A 19,493-nucleotide genomic window follows, 5' to 3' on the forward strand; every position below is an offset into this window, starting at 1 on the left:
AATTGAATTTATCCCAGACCTATATCCATTAAGTCTCAGCTTGACGCCATCCCATTCTCTAAAATTACCTGAATAATTCGACACAGCGCCGATTTTCATAATTCACAAATTGAAGAGATTTGCACTAATCGAGTCCGCCCGCTTAATGGAAAATTCGTCTTAAAATATCATTAGATGAGCAAATTCAAGCCACCATAGACATTTTCAAACAGATGGTTGCTTTATTATTACCATAAATCATTTGCTATTAACGTACTTACAATTTTAATCCCGAACGAAAATGAGACGTCCGCAACGTAATACTTCCTCTGCATTAAAACCATTTTAATCCTACATTATATTTGTATATTTGAGACAGAAAACTAAATAACAAATATCAGTTCTACGTTACTCGCTTTTAACTGAATGGAAATCGACAAAATCGAATGCTGAAACGATAAAAATGAAATGTTAATAACGTTTCACTGCTCTGAAATTGGAACAGCCAGTTCGAAATGCTAGATTGAGTCTTTGATCCCATAACTGTTTTCGTTGCAACGAAATATTGAACTAAATCGAAAAGACAACAAGTTAAACTTGGCCCAGCAATGTCTGTTTAAATGCTCTCGATTTTCAAAACCCACATCCGGCCAATCAGAATCAACGTCAAATGCAGATTTCTTCGGTGCCAAAATGCACTTCGATTTAATTATCATCGGAAGTGCAAAGTGTAATGAACGCATTGGGAAAATCATTGATCGGAATAAAATGAAATAAAAATGTTAAACTGCTCAGTCATCAACGAGTCCTCGGGAAAAGTCGTGCGAACTATTGCACTGAATCCAAATTGCCAAATTACATTTTCCGACTTGAGTGAGGACCACAGAGAGAAACCTACACGAGATTGCCAAAATTTTATTTATTTAGGTACAACGTACAAGGCATTATCGACACAGCTTGAATCCGAATTTATGTGTGGACCGTTCCATCGAATTAAAGCTTAACAATGCGCAGTGCGATAGTGCACGTACGCTAAATCGATGGTAAAAATACCGTAAACAAACAGACTGAGCCGAAAGTTGTGGAACGGAAAGATTATACAGGGTGTTAGGTAACGTTACGGCCATAGACTAATGGGTAATTATGGAAAGCAAACTGTCTCGGAATCCGCAATTAATTTTATTTTTTTCGTTTTAATTAGAAAGCTACAAGGCTTTAAAGTTGACCAATAAAATGGCTTCAAATAATTTTTCAATTTTACAGAAATCCAAGTAGCTTTCGGACCAAACGAATAATTTATCACTTTCCCGTCACATTTGAAGTTTTAAATCAGTGGTGTCAATAAAAGGGAAAAACAATAACGCAATTTTATTCAAAAAACAGACAATAAAGCAACACTACAATAGATGTTTAAAATGGCCACCATCTTGTTGAACACATAGTTGTAAACGACGCAACAATGTTTCCTTTATTGAAGCCAACAAATTTTTGTTTTGACGAACTTGATTTGTGATGTCCACAAAAATGGAACAAGTACGCCACTGATAAAAAATAAGAACTGTCAGTTTGACATCAAACAAAAAATTTTCTTCAGTAACTCTGATTCAAATTTTTATATCCTTATGCAAATTGTTCCCTGATTGGTCACATTCAAAGCCTTCCAGCTCTTAAACGGTTCAAGAAAACCTGAAAAAAACTTCGAAACATTACTTTTTACGGCTGTCTCCATCACCCCTTTTTCTATGGCCGGAACGTTACCTAACACCCTGTATTTTCTAGTTCTCATGCGATCTGCTGAATAATCGACCATTCAAGTATTCCAAACTAACTCTAACTGCCGAGTAAAAACCACAAAAGATTTTTTAATACTGCTGTCAACAAAAATCACAATTACGAATATTTAGTTGGTACACATTAGAAGTGGTGCTGTTAGATTGAAGTTATGTTTCTTGTTTTATAATACTGTTATAATTTACCGAAAATCGATGCAAATATAATAAATTTTATTGCAACAATAAAATCTTTGTCGGTTTAACAGATCTCTTTTCGGCTTTGAAATAGTGTTGACATTTAGAGCTTAGTGAAGTTAATTGGTACCAACATGTATTTGATAACATTACTGAAATATTTCTTTAAATAAAGACACAATAAAAAAAGCAGTAAAAAAATATGTACAGTACTTTCGCAAAACGTTCATAGCGAAAGCTCGCTTACATTGGCGGCTGTTTTTCTACAAGGTTTTTTGGCATTTGTACTTTAAATAACTATTTCAAGTTCTTTTATTTTAAGCAGTATTTTTACATAAACTGTAATACGTTAATATGTAATTACGTTAATGTAGACTTGGTGTTGTGTAAATAAAAGAGTCTTCAATAAATTTCTTTAGGAAATTATACTTTTGTGTAGTGGAGCAGGAATTCTCGTAACGGCTCACAGTAAATTTCTATTAATTTTAATTTTTCTCGTCTCTTCTAAATGAGTGCTGCGCGTTTAAACTAAAGAGCTTTACTTTTTTCATTTTCTAAGAATACTCTTTGATAGTGCATAAAACGTTTGAATTAAAATAAAAGTATTCAAAATGTTAAATAATGCTACAGCGACACTTTATGATCTGTCGCTAAGATTCCCCGGCGCATCCACCATTTTTATCTTCTCTTTCACCATTGAAAATTTATTGTTGAAGTAAATGTTAACGGATAAAAGTAAATTGCGTGGTTTTGTTTGCTTATAAAAATTTAAAAAAGAAAGTTAAACAACAAGGCTCAATAATATTTTAGAAATATGTAAATAGGTTTAGGTTATGCGAAGGCAAGAGCAATGAATCTTGGAAATATTTACTTATTTATCAAATGGTTTTTACTCCTCTCAATATTCAAAAATTCGTAGTTATCCAATTCAAAGAAAAATGTGGAGATATTTTCCATCCCATTCACCATTACCGTCTCTAGAAAAGTGTGCTGTAAAGACCTTAAATGCGATACAATTTTATTAAGTGTCTAGAAGGTCAATTTTCCCTACTGAAATAGCCAATTATCTTTTCTCGATCATAAAAGTGCTCAATTAGCAAGTCAAAAGTCAATTTTCTGCCGTACGATTTCCTTGAAAGCCCCAAAACTACATTCAAAAGAAACCAAAAAATTTCCTTACATCTCAACCAGCGCAAGCTGTTACAAAATCACACATTCCACAAGCGAAATTCCTGAGAAATTCATTAAGAGATTGCTCTTTAACAATACCGCAGATAACGTCGTGGCGCTGCAGAATTATTTTTGCTCGCGAAGGAAATTGCTCGGAAATCGGAAATAAACCGAACATCTCGCCTGAAGAAGACCCATAAGATTTAGTTGAAGTTTTTTTTAACGAATAAATTCACTAGCTAAGAAAATTAAATAAAAAGCTAGGTGAAATTGTAATTTCTGGCGTCGGCGTCGGGGCGTCGTTCTGGCGCAACTTTTAATTAGTTTTTAGTACGAAATAAAAAACTTCACGGTCATATTGTTAAAAACAACGACGAGCTTTCAGCGGTGTGTTCCTCTTCGACAATCTCCAAAAGACCTTAAAGAAGTCGTTTGTTTCTTTACTTTTTTCGGCGAGTCTCGTCGCCAAAGTGAACAATAACGTCGTCGTCCCACTTTCCCAAACTTGATTGAATGTTTCTTTCCGATATATAAAAAGTGGTTCTCTGGAGATTGTTTTATTCCCAGCAGTGAATTTGAGCGGCAACAGGTCAGATATTTCACCCCAAACGTCGTTCTTGCTTCATTCATAAATTGCTGTCAAATGTTGACAAGACAACGTTTCCGGAGACAGACGCCGATTTCCCTTTGTATTAAAAATACACAAGAAAAAATACAGGCGGGCAATAAATGTAACAAGATAAATTGCGCCACACAAAACACTTCCAATTTTGATGGATAATTTGCTTCGCGTTTGCATGTAGCTATTCATGAAAACCGTAATTTTGTTTCTTCTTTGAAATTTTCGTTTTGTGGAAGTAATGAGTGATGAGTTTGCGGAAGACTGGTGCGATTTTCACTATAAACTTATAGTTATTTTCAGTACAAGGAGCGAAAACACCGCATAAAGAACTGAGCTGCATGTGAGCGAGCTTTCGCTACGAGCGTTTTGCGAGTACTGTGCATTTTTAATAATGCATTTTGTATAATTATTACAAAAGATTTTAGTAATGTTTTGTAATACGCATAGTTTTGCAATATTTTTTAGCACTTGTAGTGTCAATAACTACAGTGAACATTCAATATATAGTTACCTTTGATATAAGCAACCTTTGATATTGTTAAATAATTTAGTTTCTGTCATTCAATATAATCACATCAGCTGTCAGTCGCTAAAATAACCGTGTTAAAGATGCAAAAACAGAAGAGACAGTGTTTATTGTTCTGTAGAATGTTTCTGCTATTTTCTTCTTAAATTTTTTCCATGTTCTTCCTTTTCTTGTTTTATCTTACTGTTTCTTCTTGCTCTTGACAATTGGTATTCTTCATAGTTTTCTATATTTGTATTTGCAAGATATTTCTTTAATTTTTGTATCTTGTCTTTTATTGTTAATTTCTCGTTGTTTGTCTATTAACACTAACAATAATTTTTTACTACTTTTCCTCTCTTTGTTTGTGTAGATTCTGATTGAGGTACCGTCAGAAATTGTCTTTAATTTGTGATTCTTTCAATTTATACATTTTTCGTGATTGTTTATGGTTTTTACCTTGTCCCACATTTCTTCATTATTTATTATTATTGATTTTTCGTTTCTGTTGGTAAATTCTTTGGTTATTTTGTGTATATTCAGTGTATGTTCACTGTATTACCATTTTTGTAACCAGAGTCGTACAAAATATTTACTAAAGACACCAAAGAATTAATCAAAAGTTTGATTAATGATGGTGAAGTCGAGAGTTTACAGTTTACTCGTTTAAAACTGGTTAGTTATTTGATTTGGTAACTCTTTAGCTGCAGATTTGCTGTTAATAAATAGCTTTTACGTTGATAGTGCACTAGTAAATGTAATATCTGTGTTAAAATAAATTAAAGGAACTACGTTAAATTTAATTTACCCTCTAGGGATATAAGTTAATTACCAGCAGCTGCTGATAGCAATCAATACACTTTACATTTCATCGCTTTGCTTTGAAGTAAAAAAGTTATAATTTAACACTGTCTACTTTTGGTGCATGTGCCGAACGAGTGCTCGTTATTGTGTCTGTGTTTTGGAAGAATTTCAACACGAGATGAGAAAATTTAATAGGAACTCCGAAAGTTGTAAAATTAATGCGCTGTTGTATTATAACACTTGTCAGTGCATAATGTTTTTGAGAACGGTTCTTATTAAAACTAACAAGCAATGCAGAGGAATACACTTCGTTTATTAGAGCTGCACCTGTTAGTGAATATTCATACGAAAGTACCGATTCATTAGTGCAGTTTAGGGCAAATTAAACGTAGTTAAGTAGTTAAAAACGACGTAAATAAATTGTCGGTCGAAGTCTCTCTAACCCACTTTGAGAGGAATTTCAAACATTTAATTCAAGAGGCAGACTTTAAATTTAATCCCAGTTAACGAGACGGGAAAACTAAATTCTTCTATTTTCCAGTCTAGTATTAAACATTTATGAACTTAAAAGTTTGTAACATTAGATGTTTAACAAGCCGAGTCTTCTGGCGATACGAATTGATTCTTAGTTCTTCATTTGCAGGTCGGGAATTTAGTTATCTCACTGGCATTTATCAGCCGAATTTTAGTTAAAGACGCTTTAATTTACATTCCAATGAAATATCTCTAGACACTACAGAAATGTGTATCTATGCATAACAACTACTAAACTGAGTGACACTAACTACAGTAATGTTGTCAGAACTTCGCCACGAGTTAAACAGATATGCGGATCTTAACATGCAGACGTTGTAGAGTTAATTCGAACAGTGTCTTAGGAGGATCTGCGATTACATCAAATGTCTTACCTGTTCCTGAAGCCTTCGCATGAGAGAGGGGACAACGAACCGTGTTTATTGCAATAACCGCCACTGAAACAAAAACAAACATTGAAATTAAAATGTCGAGAGATGAAATATTGCAGCATTTGGGTAAATGCACTGCGGCATTAGGGCACAAACCGCATTCTATCAATTATAAAGAGAACGAAATTATGCCCGGATCAGTTAAATGTATGACGTTTAGTCCACCTGGGACGCTGGGGCAAATGGAGGATTTTCCTTGATTGGAATGATACGATTTTAAGGAACAAAACTAATGAAAACTCAAATACTATTTTAGTAGTGTTGTTGTAATAGTTAATTACATGCAAGCAACTGTAAGCAGGATTTTACGACTCGAGACCAATGTCCATTTGCTGCAAAAACGTAAATTCGAGCGTAAAATCTATACAGTGCCAGGATCATCTTAAATACCAAAACAGTTCTTGTAAATAATACTTTGGTATATAACGTTTGTTGTTGTAATGACTGTTTTCTTTTTAAATGCCCGTGAGCGGCTTGACTTTTTTGCCGCACTGCTGCAGCTTTACCCACTGACAGTGCAAAAGTAATGTTAGGCGACTTAAACTGAAAATGGAATTAAGTTAGTTAAGTAAGTCTTTTCTGACCGCAAACATTTTTGGCCGATCTATGATGGCGCGATTTATCCATAGTTTTGCATATTACATCAAGATACCGATACTACCCCCAATTTTACAATTATTTGGGTAAAATCAAATAGACAAACTCCTGTAAAGTGCAACAAAGACGTGTTGAATTATTGAAAATGAACATGTTTAGCAGTGCTACTGCAACAACATCAAAAAGCACATCAAACCTAATTCACACAAATTGTGAAGCTACACATGCCGAAACGGCAAATGTAAATAAAAAAAATAAGAACTTTTCTGAAGGATTCAGAAATATTTACAATTATTCAGTTGTTATAAATGATTAAATCAATAAATCAGAAATGAAATTTAATTAAGTTGTAAATTTAATGAAGTCGCCTAAAAAATCTTGTGTGTATCACGGCCAAAAAGTGCCATTTTGCCCTTGGCCATAAAATAAGGCTCGGCCAAAAAAGAAACACTTTTGACCTTGGTACACAAATAACAATTTTGATTTTTTAAATTTTGTTGGCCTAAAAAATAGTGTGGATCACACATTCAAATATGCTTTTGGAAGTCTTCGCAATTTCACTCAGCCTTCCAAAATAGCATTTTCCGGCCTCATGATCCAAATAACTATTTTGTCGTGTCCCAAACTTACGCGTTCGACAACAGGTGATGTTCAAATCTTAAACATTGTGGTAAGACTGATGTTCTCTTCGTGCAAATCTTTAATTTTGCTCTGGAACATCATCTTTTGCAAATAAACACATTCCCAGCTCATCCCTAAATGACGGTATTTATTAGGCTTTTACGGTGAAATATAAATGGCACTTCTATCTCTGCATTATGAAAAGCGGTCATATATCTCAACTCCTATAAACGTCTTTAAATGGAAAGAAGCCGTTTCTGATCCCTTCTCGTCAATGAAGACAGACGTCCATTTCTCACGAACTGTTTCTAATGGCCTTCGTCCAATTACATTTTCGACGTCTTATTGCAAAAACCAATCTTGTCAGGATGTCATTACGGTTGCGGAGAGACACTTTACTTAACCTCGCAGCAACAATACTGTCTTCGACAAAGTGCACTTCGTGACATCCGCTTGAGATCACAACTCGACACCACATTCTTACTATTTAAAAACATTATCTGCAAACTCGTCTCGACATGAATTTGGAAACTTTTCTCATCCTGCCAGACGCTTTTATGGCCGTTTGTGGCATTGAACTGGAGCTTTCATGAAGGTGTGGAGTAAAGAAGCTTTTATGTTATTTGCGTAAATAGTGAGATGTGTGTTTTTAAAGCTGCACAAATAGGGGTTGGAGAAATATGAATTCGAGAATAAATTTTTAAATTTTCGTCAAATAAACTTCAAAAGGAAACATGACGTAAAGGTCCCGTCTTGTTATAAAAGGATAAATGTTTTGAGAAGTTGAAATAATTTTGAAATTGCAGCTTCTGGAAGTTAAGTAACCATTTGTTGTGTGCAAAATGCACGATGCGTCTTTAATTGAAAGTTTCCCTTCATAAATTAAGATTTTAATGAAAATCCAACATTTGTATTCAACGAGTCTACGACAAGAAGTCTTGTTAACAATTCAAATTAATAAGTTTTTGCTTGGCTTCTGTGAAAATTTCTCCAATTAGGTTCTAAGCTTACACAGCATTTTTTTACTTAAATCGCTTTGTTTTGTAGTACAAAACGTCAATTTCAACACAAAGTACCCAGAGAAGCTTTGTTTATTTTGTATTTACGAATCGGCTTTACTACCCTATAAAAAAGAGCAATAAGTTCGATTTAATAATTCAATTTAATAAAGCCTTTCACTCTGCAATAAAAGATAAAATTTCTACAAATCGCATTTTTGCTGTTGTACGCAACTTAATCAATACTCAGGGTCCGAAACGAATAATGCTTTACTCCCAGAGTTCTGTATTGAATCCTGACACCCGTTTTACGTTTTCCCATCTTTATAAAACTAGAAATTTCAAAATTCCAGACTAATTCTAATTTTTCCAACGTGTAGTTATCCACAGCATTTTCTGCTTTAATATCCGCGATGGTTCGAGATTTATTAAAAATTTTAACGCATAAATCTTAAGAAAAGTATTTCACGTCTGAGTAGGCAACAAAATGAATATATTAATTGGAATAGTTCTTTCAAACGCGCGTAATGCAAAGTTTTTCTTTCTTAAGAGCAAAGTTTGACTAGAATAAAACAAGTTAAAAACATTCCAAAAGTTTTAGGTAAGTTGTTTATTTTCACATATACAGGGGGTTTTCACATACACGAAAATGTAAATTATATTCTTCTAGGGCTTTTAGTCCTTACCTAAAATGGTCTGCAATACGATTTCTAAACAAATTCAAAACAAATGGATTGAATAAAACAGGGAAAATAGGTACATTATAGGGAGTATCTATAATTGTCAAGTGGTTGTTGTCTACGTTTTTTGCACTATGATTTATTAACACATTCTTACTTCAATTTTGTTCCTAGATAATAAATAGACTTTTCGTGTTTTAAAGATCTAATTTTCGTTTTAATTTTGATTAATTTTCAAATGAACAAGGCCAAGCCCAGTTCTTAAGCAAACGGTGACAAATTAGAATCGGCTTTATGGAGCGTTCTTCAGGCTTAAATTTATTTGAATTAAAGGTACAGCGAACAGAAAGTGGTTTGTGGGTAAATTTACATTTTTATTTAATAGGAGTAGGTAATTAAAGAACTTATAAAGTTAAACAGTTTCTTTAAATTGTGAAATAAATAGTCCCAAGTTACTTTTAGTAATTTATAAAGCGCTTTTACGAATTTAAGTCCATTATTTATAGAAATACATTTTTACATTTTACTCCAAAAGTATATTTTAAGTTTATTTCTGTACCTGAGAGCGAAAACAGCTTAACTCCGCTTTTGGGTAAAATAAGTTAATATCAGATTATGATTGTTAAGAACATTGTGTTTGGAATGATACGTTAAAAACCTAAAAAAAAACATATATCGCAAAAATACAAATTAGAAAAAAGATAAGTAATAAAAATAATAATAAATAAATAAATAATAAATAACTCATACTAAATAAATAAATAACTCATACTACATTGAGAGCATAAAAAGTGTGTAACTGCATTCTCACTAGTATCAAATCAAAGTAGCCTTGCTACAAAGAATGGAAATTCTGAAAACTTTAAAAACACTCATCAACCTCGCAAATTTCAGAAGAGTATCAAGATGATATTAAAAACCTTTTTAACAGCGCTGAAGCTGAAGATTTTTGAAGTTTTTTTATTAATTGGTTTTTGTTAATTTGTTTGATTTTTCAATAATGTTTTGCGTATTTTGTTGCTACGTATTTGTTAAATTAATAATAAAAATTTTTCATAATTTTTCATTTTTCTAACATAAAAACGTAATCATATACAGGTTGTCCGGAAAGTCGCGCATCACCGTGATCCTGCATTGTCGGACAATGCCATAGATCACCGAAAAAATGTTAAAAAAAATCCATGTCATCAATTTTTCGAGATATGATGAATTGAAGAGTAAAAGGTGAATGCCAGAATTTCAGTGCAATAATTTTTTGTTCAAATAAATTGGGGATCTAAAGGACATTTTGCACAAAAGGATAGTGCAAAAAAACTCGTAAAAATCTTGTGAAAACTGGCTGAAAACTGTTAACAAACTTTCTGAATCAACAATGTCGATCAGTGTGACATCGTTCACATGAAACCATAGCTACATTACTCGATCATGAGCTGACTATACTAACGCCAACAATACAACAGCAACGTCACTATGGCTTTGAATACTGGAAATTTAAATTATTGGGGAAACAGTTTAGCAATGTTGCCATTTTCCTAATGTTCTTTTCGTCCTCCTGCGAAAACAAAGAGCCTGGAAATTTTTTTAACATTTTTTTGGTGCTCTGGGGGATCACCCAATTACACCTTTTCAAGGAGGTGCGCCACTTTCCGGACACTCTGTATGTTTAGATTTTAAACTTTAAGTTTTTGAATATGAAACAACGGCTCTTATTAGTATAAAACAAACTTTTTCTGGACAAAAGAACTGCCAGAAGTACGGAAAAATGTTTTTCGTGCGAATTACATATACTATTTTTTCGTCTATCAAAAATGTATGTTGGTAATTTTTCATTCTTCATTCTATCGACGAAAAACAAGATGACAGATCTAAAATATTAAATGCAAGTTTAACAATATACTTCAAAACAAACAGATTAAGACTATACAAAAATCAAAAAATAAGAAAAATACACCAATTTGAAGAAAACAACTCAACGGATTAAAACAATATATGAAGAAGTGGATTGTTTCAAATTTAGAAAAAACATTCAAAGTTTTTAGATTACCTACGGTCAAAATATTTTATTTTTCGTTCCCTCTGCTTTTCAAATAAGCGAATTTGGTTTTAATAAAGGATTTTAAATTGAAAACAAGCTGTGAATTACATATAGAATTATTTACAGTCTAATATTAAAAATAGAAAAGCTTTTGTTAAATCGCCAATTTTTGATGAAATTTGGTTCGATTAATTACATGATTATTTTTTTATTTTAGGCAAAAAGTTACTAATAAAATTAAAATCTAAATGCTAACTACAATAATGTTAATGTACTTTTTACAAAACAAACACATCGAAATACATATTAACTGCAAAAAAATCAATTTTCATTACCGACTTTTGAAGCTTGTAGTTAAAAATGTACAAAATAAACAAAGAATCACGGTGAAAAATTAATTTAACCAACACGGATTTTTAGCTCTTTGGCACGAAACCAATATTAGTAGTTTATAAATTTACAATAAACCTAGATTAGTCTGCATTTTATAAACCTGCATCATGAGTGAAATATTGAAATGTGTTTTCATCGCTATTTTGTATAAAATTATGTGTGTACTTTTTATTTAAATATAAAACATTGAACTTGGTCTCAGCAAGAAAAGAAACTACATATTTTAATAAATACCTATACGTGAAAGATGAAATTCCACGTCTAAACCCTAAAACTGCTTTTTCCTTAAACTCAACTCGTTCTTACTTTTTGCATCATCCGGAAATTGCGGTCTTGTCAGCTTTAGAAGCAAAACTTTTATATCTATTTTATTTTATCTCGCGTCAAGATCAGCTCAAAGGTGTTAAGGTCTTTTTTCTCATAATTGTCTGCTAGCAAGGTTTCTGCTTGCTCTATGACAGAAATTAAATTCTACACTAATTATTTTCCACTATGAAGAGATAACACTGTCAGTTTTCTAGACACAATACAATTAGCTAACGTAATGTATTCGAGCTTACTATGGAAAATACATTAGTTACCCTCTTAATACAATTATATACAAAGTAGAGTGAATGAAGCGATAACTCAATTTACGCACTAGAAAGTGGCGAAAGGTTTTCAAGTTTTAGAACTGGCAGAAGTTCTCATTAAGCTAAGATTATGGTGCAATAGAGCTATAACTACTGTCGTAAATGGTTTAGTTTACTAGTTTGGTTATGGTCCATAAATTTAGCCTTATTAAAACTAAAATTATTTGTTGGAGCTTTAAATTCGACAAATTCGATACGCTTCAATTACATGTAATGAAAATATTAATATTCCGATCTAAATGATAATTTGGTTTCCGCATAATTGTAATTCTCACTTTTATTTTGCTTTGTTTAAAATTTTTAGCATCCTTTTTATGGATTCTAACAGTCAACGTGTGTTCAACGTCGTTTTTTTTAAGTAATTAACTACATACTCCTATAATCTAAATTATTTGATGTGAAAATGTGGGAGTATTTTTTATAAAAGTAAAGGAAAGACAGGAAATTAATTGTTGTAAAAGGGTTTAGTTTCACAATAAATTAAATGTCATTTGCTATGCTGACATTAACATTTGACCTGCGGGTACTTTATAGTAATAGTAGAAGCAACGTTTTATTACTCCTGTAAGGATTCATTTTACGGTCGCAAAATTATTATCTCGATCATAAACACCTTCCTTTACCATAAATCAGTTTATAATATGTTCTTCAAAATTACAATTTTTTTTCTTACTAAATTTTGAGCTCTCTGCTTCGTTGGTCTTCGACCGTTTCTTTATGGTAAAAATACGGTTTTGCTTAAAAGACTTCGCATTTTTGGTCTTCGCACGAAAGACGAGGCTTTCAAATTTGACTTGTGTCCAGTTCCATTTTATGACCGCAATAATGACGTGTGACTGCGCCACTCGATATTTGGGATGGAGTCAACCAATTGAGAGTCAACACTAACGTAAACAAATTGCGACTTTGAAACCGAGAACAAAAATTTAAGATTTTTTCTGCAATCGATATGGAAATTAGGCATTTGCGCTTGCATTTGACAACGCAAAGCTGACGTTTCCCGAGTATTGTCACAATTTTATAGAAAGCCAGTATAGATTTAAAGCGTGGAAAATGTGTAGTCCAAAAAACATATTCTTATGCTTAACAAAAAATAAATCTAGCTTTTCCGTGGCCTTCCTAAATAAAAATCAAAGACTTCAGAAATGTGAATTCCACGACAACAGCGAGATCCACCTATTTTCGAGGGCACCTAGTCAGTCTAGTAAAATCGCAAGCCCTGAAATAAACACAGAGAAAACCACAACTCAGAATGACTCCGACCGTTGTTCAGGGTGCATCAACTAATTGCAGCGTTTATTCAAAATCTAGGTTTATCCTCCCAGTGAATATCCATCCATTGTATCGACTTAATACTTCGACTGCCATTTCATTTGGTTTTACAGTATTCATCCGTGTTCTCCTCTTTCACAAGTTGTGCTATGGTTTACCAGTCATTACACCACCATTATTATTCTTGTCAAAAATTTCCCTCCGGCAGCGGGCAACATATTTCATGTAGAAGTTATCCATTCTAACGAGTTTCGAAATAAACGTATATAAATCTACAAAAGCCACAAGCTCATTCCAGAAAATAACAACTCCCTTGTTAAAAACAGCAACCGGTGAAAACCTACCGAATATACTAGGACAAAGTCAACAGAAAGGATCAAATAAAATTTAGTGCGGACAATAAGTTTCCTCGCGTCAGGTTTTCCGGACTTATCCGGATGAAAACCATCATGTTTCGATTGAATCTCAACCTTGTCAAGATTAAAGGGGGCACGTGCACAATAATTCTTTTCTATTCAAACAGGCCGCATCATGAAATATACCAGATGTTCGACGAATGATTTTATTATTTCGTCGTTAGACCTGTTAGGGGATTTATGATAAAGCTGTGAGTTGATTCCAAGTCGCGGATTTCCACTAATTTACGATGTTTATGAAAGTTCAGCAGAGTGAGAAAGTTCTAAAGATGTGGTTAATGTATGAATGTTACACTAAACTGGAGATAAGCGGAGTTTTTATTACATTTTATTCTTAAGGTTTTATCTCGTGAGTGATGTCTGGGAAACTTTTTTCGCAGGTGTTAAAAAAGTTTGACTTGCAAATTTATATGTATTAAGTCGGAGTTTTGAACACATTTCCACAAAAATAGTAAAAAATTAATCTGCTTTTTACAGGAAAATAAAAATGTCTCCAGGGAGCCTTTTGTATCACTCTGGCAGAGCTAACTTTTTCTTATAATTAAATAGCACGTTCGAACTTGGAGTACGGCTTTGCAGAGAAGTAGTTTACGTACTTTATTAGGAGTGATTGCGGCAATAATTGCTATTTTTCAAGATTACCGGAAAAATCTTCTTTGCGGTCGACTGTTTAATAAAAAATCGATATGAAATTACAAGCTTGACCTTTTTCCGGGGAAGGAATCCGCTATTATGGTCTTCATGAGTCTTTTTTCCCGTTATATTCTTAAATGAACCCACTAATATGGAAGTGAGATATAACCGAGTCCTATAATAAAGATTATTTTGTAATCTAATCAATGTTTGTTTTGGCTTCCTTAACTCCACCAAAAATATACAAAATTGGTGCATTCACATTCACACGATTCATATAATTTTAACCGAACTTTAACTCGATAGAGCAATTATTATCGGACTTTATAGAATTACGAATTTTAGTGATGCTGCATCATTCTGCACTCCTTCCAGAGTTAACAGTTGCACTAACCGACTTAAGGCAAATGTGCCAAGAAATCGCTATTTTCTTAAAATAAATTTAATTTTGCATATTTGTTATTACTAAAAGCAATACCTACCGGGCTTCTATAAAAAAATATAACATTGTAACTAGCATTGCAACCAAATTAAAATGTGCTACCTTTCCGTTACGTAAATTCTACGAAAGTTAAAATCGTCAACTATCATAATTTTACATTGTAGACAGTTGTCTCCACCCTTGTTGCACCCTGATTCCGTTTCCGTCAATTTCAGCTTAGAAAATGATTCTTCCAGCCCTTTTATTGGCTTTAAATTAAATTGTTAAGACGTTGATAATTTTTTTAACAAATTCTCTCCATTTGTTGATTATAGGTACACGCAAATTTTACCCAAAATCCCAAAAAATACAAAATAACACCAGTACCTCAACATCCAGGCAACTGCTTAAAAGGTATTTTGGATTGCATCCGGTCTCGTCAAACTCGACATCTTATGTGAATAGCCCTGTATAATTATATTATACTCCTATTACTTAATAGTTACTACTTACTAACCCTGAGTTCCTAGTTTTCCTGGCTTGAACTTCTATAATAAAGATTATTCTATTACAATGAAATGAAATTGTACATTCTTGTCCTTTTCCAGGAATAACAAATTGAATTTCATCTAGTAAGTTAGTAGCTGTCTTAAATAAAACAACGAAAGCAACCTTACAAAACCATCCTTCATATAACTCCCATGTTGCCTTATCTTATTATCATCATCTAAAATAGTTTAGCCCTCGGCCACTCAGTCCGATTAATCTTTTTCCTTCCTTTTAGATTTCTGAAATTTATAAAGAACCTGTCCCTTATCTTTTTTTATATGTCACTGGCGGTATTTTCACCAGCCATATAAAGATTTCCAGTGTCGAAGCCACTATTCCGTCTCCACATCATGGTTGCCAACTTTTCACATTGAAATATTTTGAATAGCGTTCGTTGAACTGTTTCCCCCACTTTTAATGGATTTAGTTCCGTTGTCAGAAATTCGTAAATAACGACATTGTTTGATCCGGTGGTGCCGAGCTCTCAGGGATTTACATGAAAATTTCGCTCGTTAGACCGGATGACGTAGCACCAAGTGTATTTTCAGCCGCTTGATTTATGATTTCTTGAGGTGGGTTAGCGTGTACTATTTGGTTTTTTTTAAATTTAAAGGTGATGGATGGTGTTATTAGTTTCAACTCGGCACAAAGTCTAGTTTCACAGTTGTTAAACTCGGGTGAAGTTAGTCCTTCAGGACATGTTAATACTTTACAATTGATTTAACTGGAGATTAACAAACTTAAACGACAAATCAACATTTGCAGGATGTCGTTATTGCGGAGTTCTCAAACACGACGTTGACAAATCTCACCCGATGGACAGATTTATGTTGGCATCCCTTGTTGAAATTGAGCCGTAAATGTTGGGCTTTGTAATAAACGGGTGAATATTACAAAGCAGCGCAGCGACGACACTGTTTGCAGAAAAGATAATAATTCCAAAGTACAAAAATTGTGCAACAAATTACGCCTATTAACACTTAAAATTTTTGGTGGATGCGCCGGGAATACAATAAATTTTATGAAACGTTTTTCCTAAAAACTCTAATATTGTTACAGCTCAGCTTCATCGAAGTCAACATGACCGCGACCTCGCGTTTGAATATTTAAACAAAGTCATGCATCATCCCCTTGCGATTATGAAATATTTACCCCAAACAAGGGTAAAAGTTACAATAAAAGCTAACAGTTGCACCCCACCGAAACACGTCCTGGTTGCTTTTATCCCTACCAGCTTTCTTAAAGTACCTCTGTCTAATTTAAAGTTGCTCTATAATTACTCCTGGGGTGGTTGCCGCACCGGTGTGAAATTTACTTTGTTCAAGGGGTGAAGTCGCGTTTTCGCAATGTACACACGAACAGATGATCCGCTCTATAGGGATGCTTTTTTATTAAAAATGTGCGTGCTGAGCTTTAAACGTTCTCACTTATGTAATCAGTTTGTGTACTTCTTTCCCGTTATCACATTTTTATTAAAAGGAGTTGACGCCAAAAGAGAAAAAAAAAGAAAGATTTTGTATGTGTTTTTACAATTATGTTTGACCAAAGATGACATAATTTCCAAGCAGACAAATTCGTTGAATATAAATAAAATTAATCAACAAGAAAAGCGATTTCGCAGGTGCTTTCAACTGAAAACTCAGCAGTAAAATCTGTAGGTAGTCAAAGCGGTTCTTGGTGCAGTTCCATTAACAAATTGATAAATTCTATTAGTTCGGTTGCGGAAAGCAATTCTTTCTGCATCGGATACAAAGCAATAATGCAAGGCTCGTTTTACTCCAGCAATAAACAAATCTGCTCAAAACTTTGTTTCCTGTGTTTAATCGAATTTTACGATTGCTTTAAAAGGTACCACATGTTTAACATATTTCTAACTTTAATCGAAATTCCCAAACAACTATGAATATTGATCGTTCAATTAAATGCCTAATTCGTTAATTTTAAAAATTATAATAATTACGGGCACTGTGATTTTGTGGTTTTACCGGATTTCTATAAAAGAATGTAGCATTCAATGTGCTCTAGAAAGACCTGAACGCATGGCCATGATTTGCCACTTATCTCAAATAATGAACAATTTTAACGCACAAATTTAAGGCCTGTGAAGTGTTGGAATAATCAATTTCTGAGCTTAAATTGACGGAATCAGAACAACGAAAGTGAAGACAACTGTCAATACTGTCAAATCTCCAAAGTTGACGTTTCTTACATTAGCAAAATCTACGTCCACCAAAGAGCGGCACATTATCACTGATTTTCAATGCAAACTACGATGTGACATTCTTTTATAGAAACCTAAAACCGCTTCTAAAGCATTTGTCCCATTTGTTTAATATAAAATCATTTGCATTTAGAAATTTCCTTAAATAAATTACATAATAATATTCAGTTCATTTTTTTTGGATGTTGGAAATTTAAACTATTGTTAATCCAAATTGCGTTAATATCGTAAATGGATTATGATTATGCTAAAATTATAGAGTTCTCACCTTGTTATGCATGGGGCATCAAAACAGATACCAACACTTTGATCTTGCAAAACAAAATTGAACAACTTTTGCAATTTGAGACAAAAACTTTTTTAATTTTTCAAAGCAACGTTCAATGAATATCTACCACGTTAATTATTCCTCGTAAGAAAGTAATTACTTTGGAAGCATTAATTAGTATTTTTATCACTGTTTTAGAAAAATGTGCACCCTCTTAGACCGTACGTACGCTGTTACCTAAAATAAAATAATCGGGTCTCGTTCCGGTAATAAATTCTTCCGACATGAAAGCTGTAATGTCGTGATCACATGTGACATTTAAATAAGAAAAGAGCATATTTCGTCGCGTCATAAATTCCACATGGTGCGACATTCCACTGACACCCCTTCCTAGACAGTTTCAGTACTTTTATTTGCAGCAAATTTTAAGTCGAGAGAAGAAAATACGCGCTATATGTTCAATTAGCTCTAGCTTTGGCCGTTAAACGATGAAGAGGTTTCCTGAATCCTAAAACCTCGTGATTAATTTCAGTTAAGAATCCTCTTCTGTGTTTCCAAGTAACATCTTCCAAAGCACGTAACTAATAACGATTAATCATCGCATTACCGATCCAAGCGAGATAAATTCGCTTTTTTGACCAAGGAAGGCCGATAGACAAATGCTCTGTTAAAAAGAACACGAGTAGGACAAGATCTGTGGCGTCGGCGTAGAGGTCCACAACACTTCTTCGCTATCTCGGTCCCTCCTTGACTAATGGCGGCTCCCGGTGGACCATCGCTCCTTGCTTTATAGCCTCTCTCTAGATGTTTTATCCTCGTAATGATTTTGTGATCAGGATGTAATAAAATGTTCATTTTGTGGACGGAGGTTTTATATCTAAAGACAAAATTTCTTTACTTTCACTGCTTTATGACAACGAAAAATAAGTGCAACATAAAACATGCCAACCGGAATACTCTTGATACCCATGAAATGCGCTAACGTTGCTCATTTTAACGAAATTTCACTCTCAAACATTGTCTTGTTTCAATTTAGAGAAGGTAAACAGAAACACATTATTCTCAAGTTGCTGTGGAATGAAATGCCTTTCTTTGTTTTCTTATTAATCAATCTACTCGTGTACCTTTTTGAAAAATTTAACAGGTACATATAATCCTCGTTATTGGGTTTGTAAACAACCCTTCATTTATTTCACGTCCCTTTTCATTATTCATTTTGACACATGCAAGTGATACCCGCAATTTGACACACTTGACATTAACGTATTCTAGGTGCCCTTAATTCGGTCTGAATTATTTAGACGGAAAGGACGACGACCACAAAAGCTTCAAATTTCAGTCAAGATAACTTTATTACGGGACAAAGACTGACTGTGGCATAAATTTTATGCAAAAACGAGAGCTCATCTACAGCTTGAAATGGGTCCAAGGCAAAATCGGGGACAATTTATATTTAGCCAGAGCAATAGCGTTTTAATAAGTAATTTGATTATTTTTTTACAACTATTTTACCGTATAAATCGCTTGTTAACGATGTGTGAAAAGCATTCCAATTCAAATACTTTAAACAAGAATTCTAACCCCGCTCAGTGTGGTTCTTTGCGTTCTTTAGCTCTAATTGCTGCGTGACAATGTTTTCTACGCTAGGTTTCTAACTATTTCCTGGCCGATTATGTCCTAGGTTTGGTTAAGTTATATAACAAACTTGTTAACAGTGTTAAATCGGTTAATATGACTCAGTAGAC

At 33.5% G+C, this 19,493-nt stretch overlaps 1 protein-coding gene across 2 annotated transcripts in view; it reads right to left on the reverse strand.

Moving 5' to 3' along the window:
• Positions 1–19,493, reverse strand: part of Neto (Neuropilin and tolloid-like) — a 151,120-nt gene that overhangs the window by 68,277 nt on the left and 63,350 nt on the right. For both annotated transcript variants that reach the window (XM_088049784.1, XM_088049783.1), the window contains one exon: positions 5,956–6,018. In XM_088049784.1, the coding sequence (XP_087905910.1) occupies positions 5,956–6,018 (63 nt within the window). The remainder of the gene's footprint in view (positions 1–5,955; positions 6,019–19,493) is intronic.

Source organism: Gnatocerus cornutus, chromosome 1 (genome assembly GCF_029298725.1).
Source record: "Gnatocerus cornutus isolate USDA-ARS CGAHR chromosome 1, icGnaCorn1.1, whole genome shotgun sequence".
NCBI lineage: Eukaryota > Metazoa > Arthropoda > Insecta > Coleoptera > Tenebrionidae > Gnatocerus > Gnatocerus cornutus.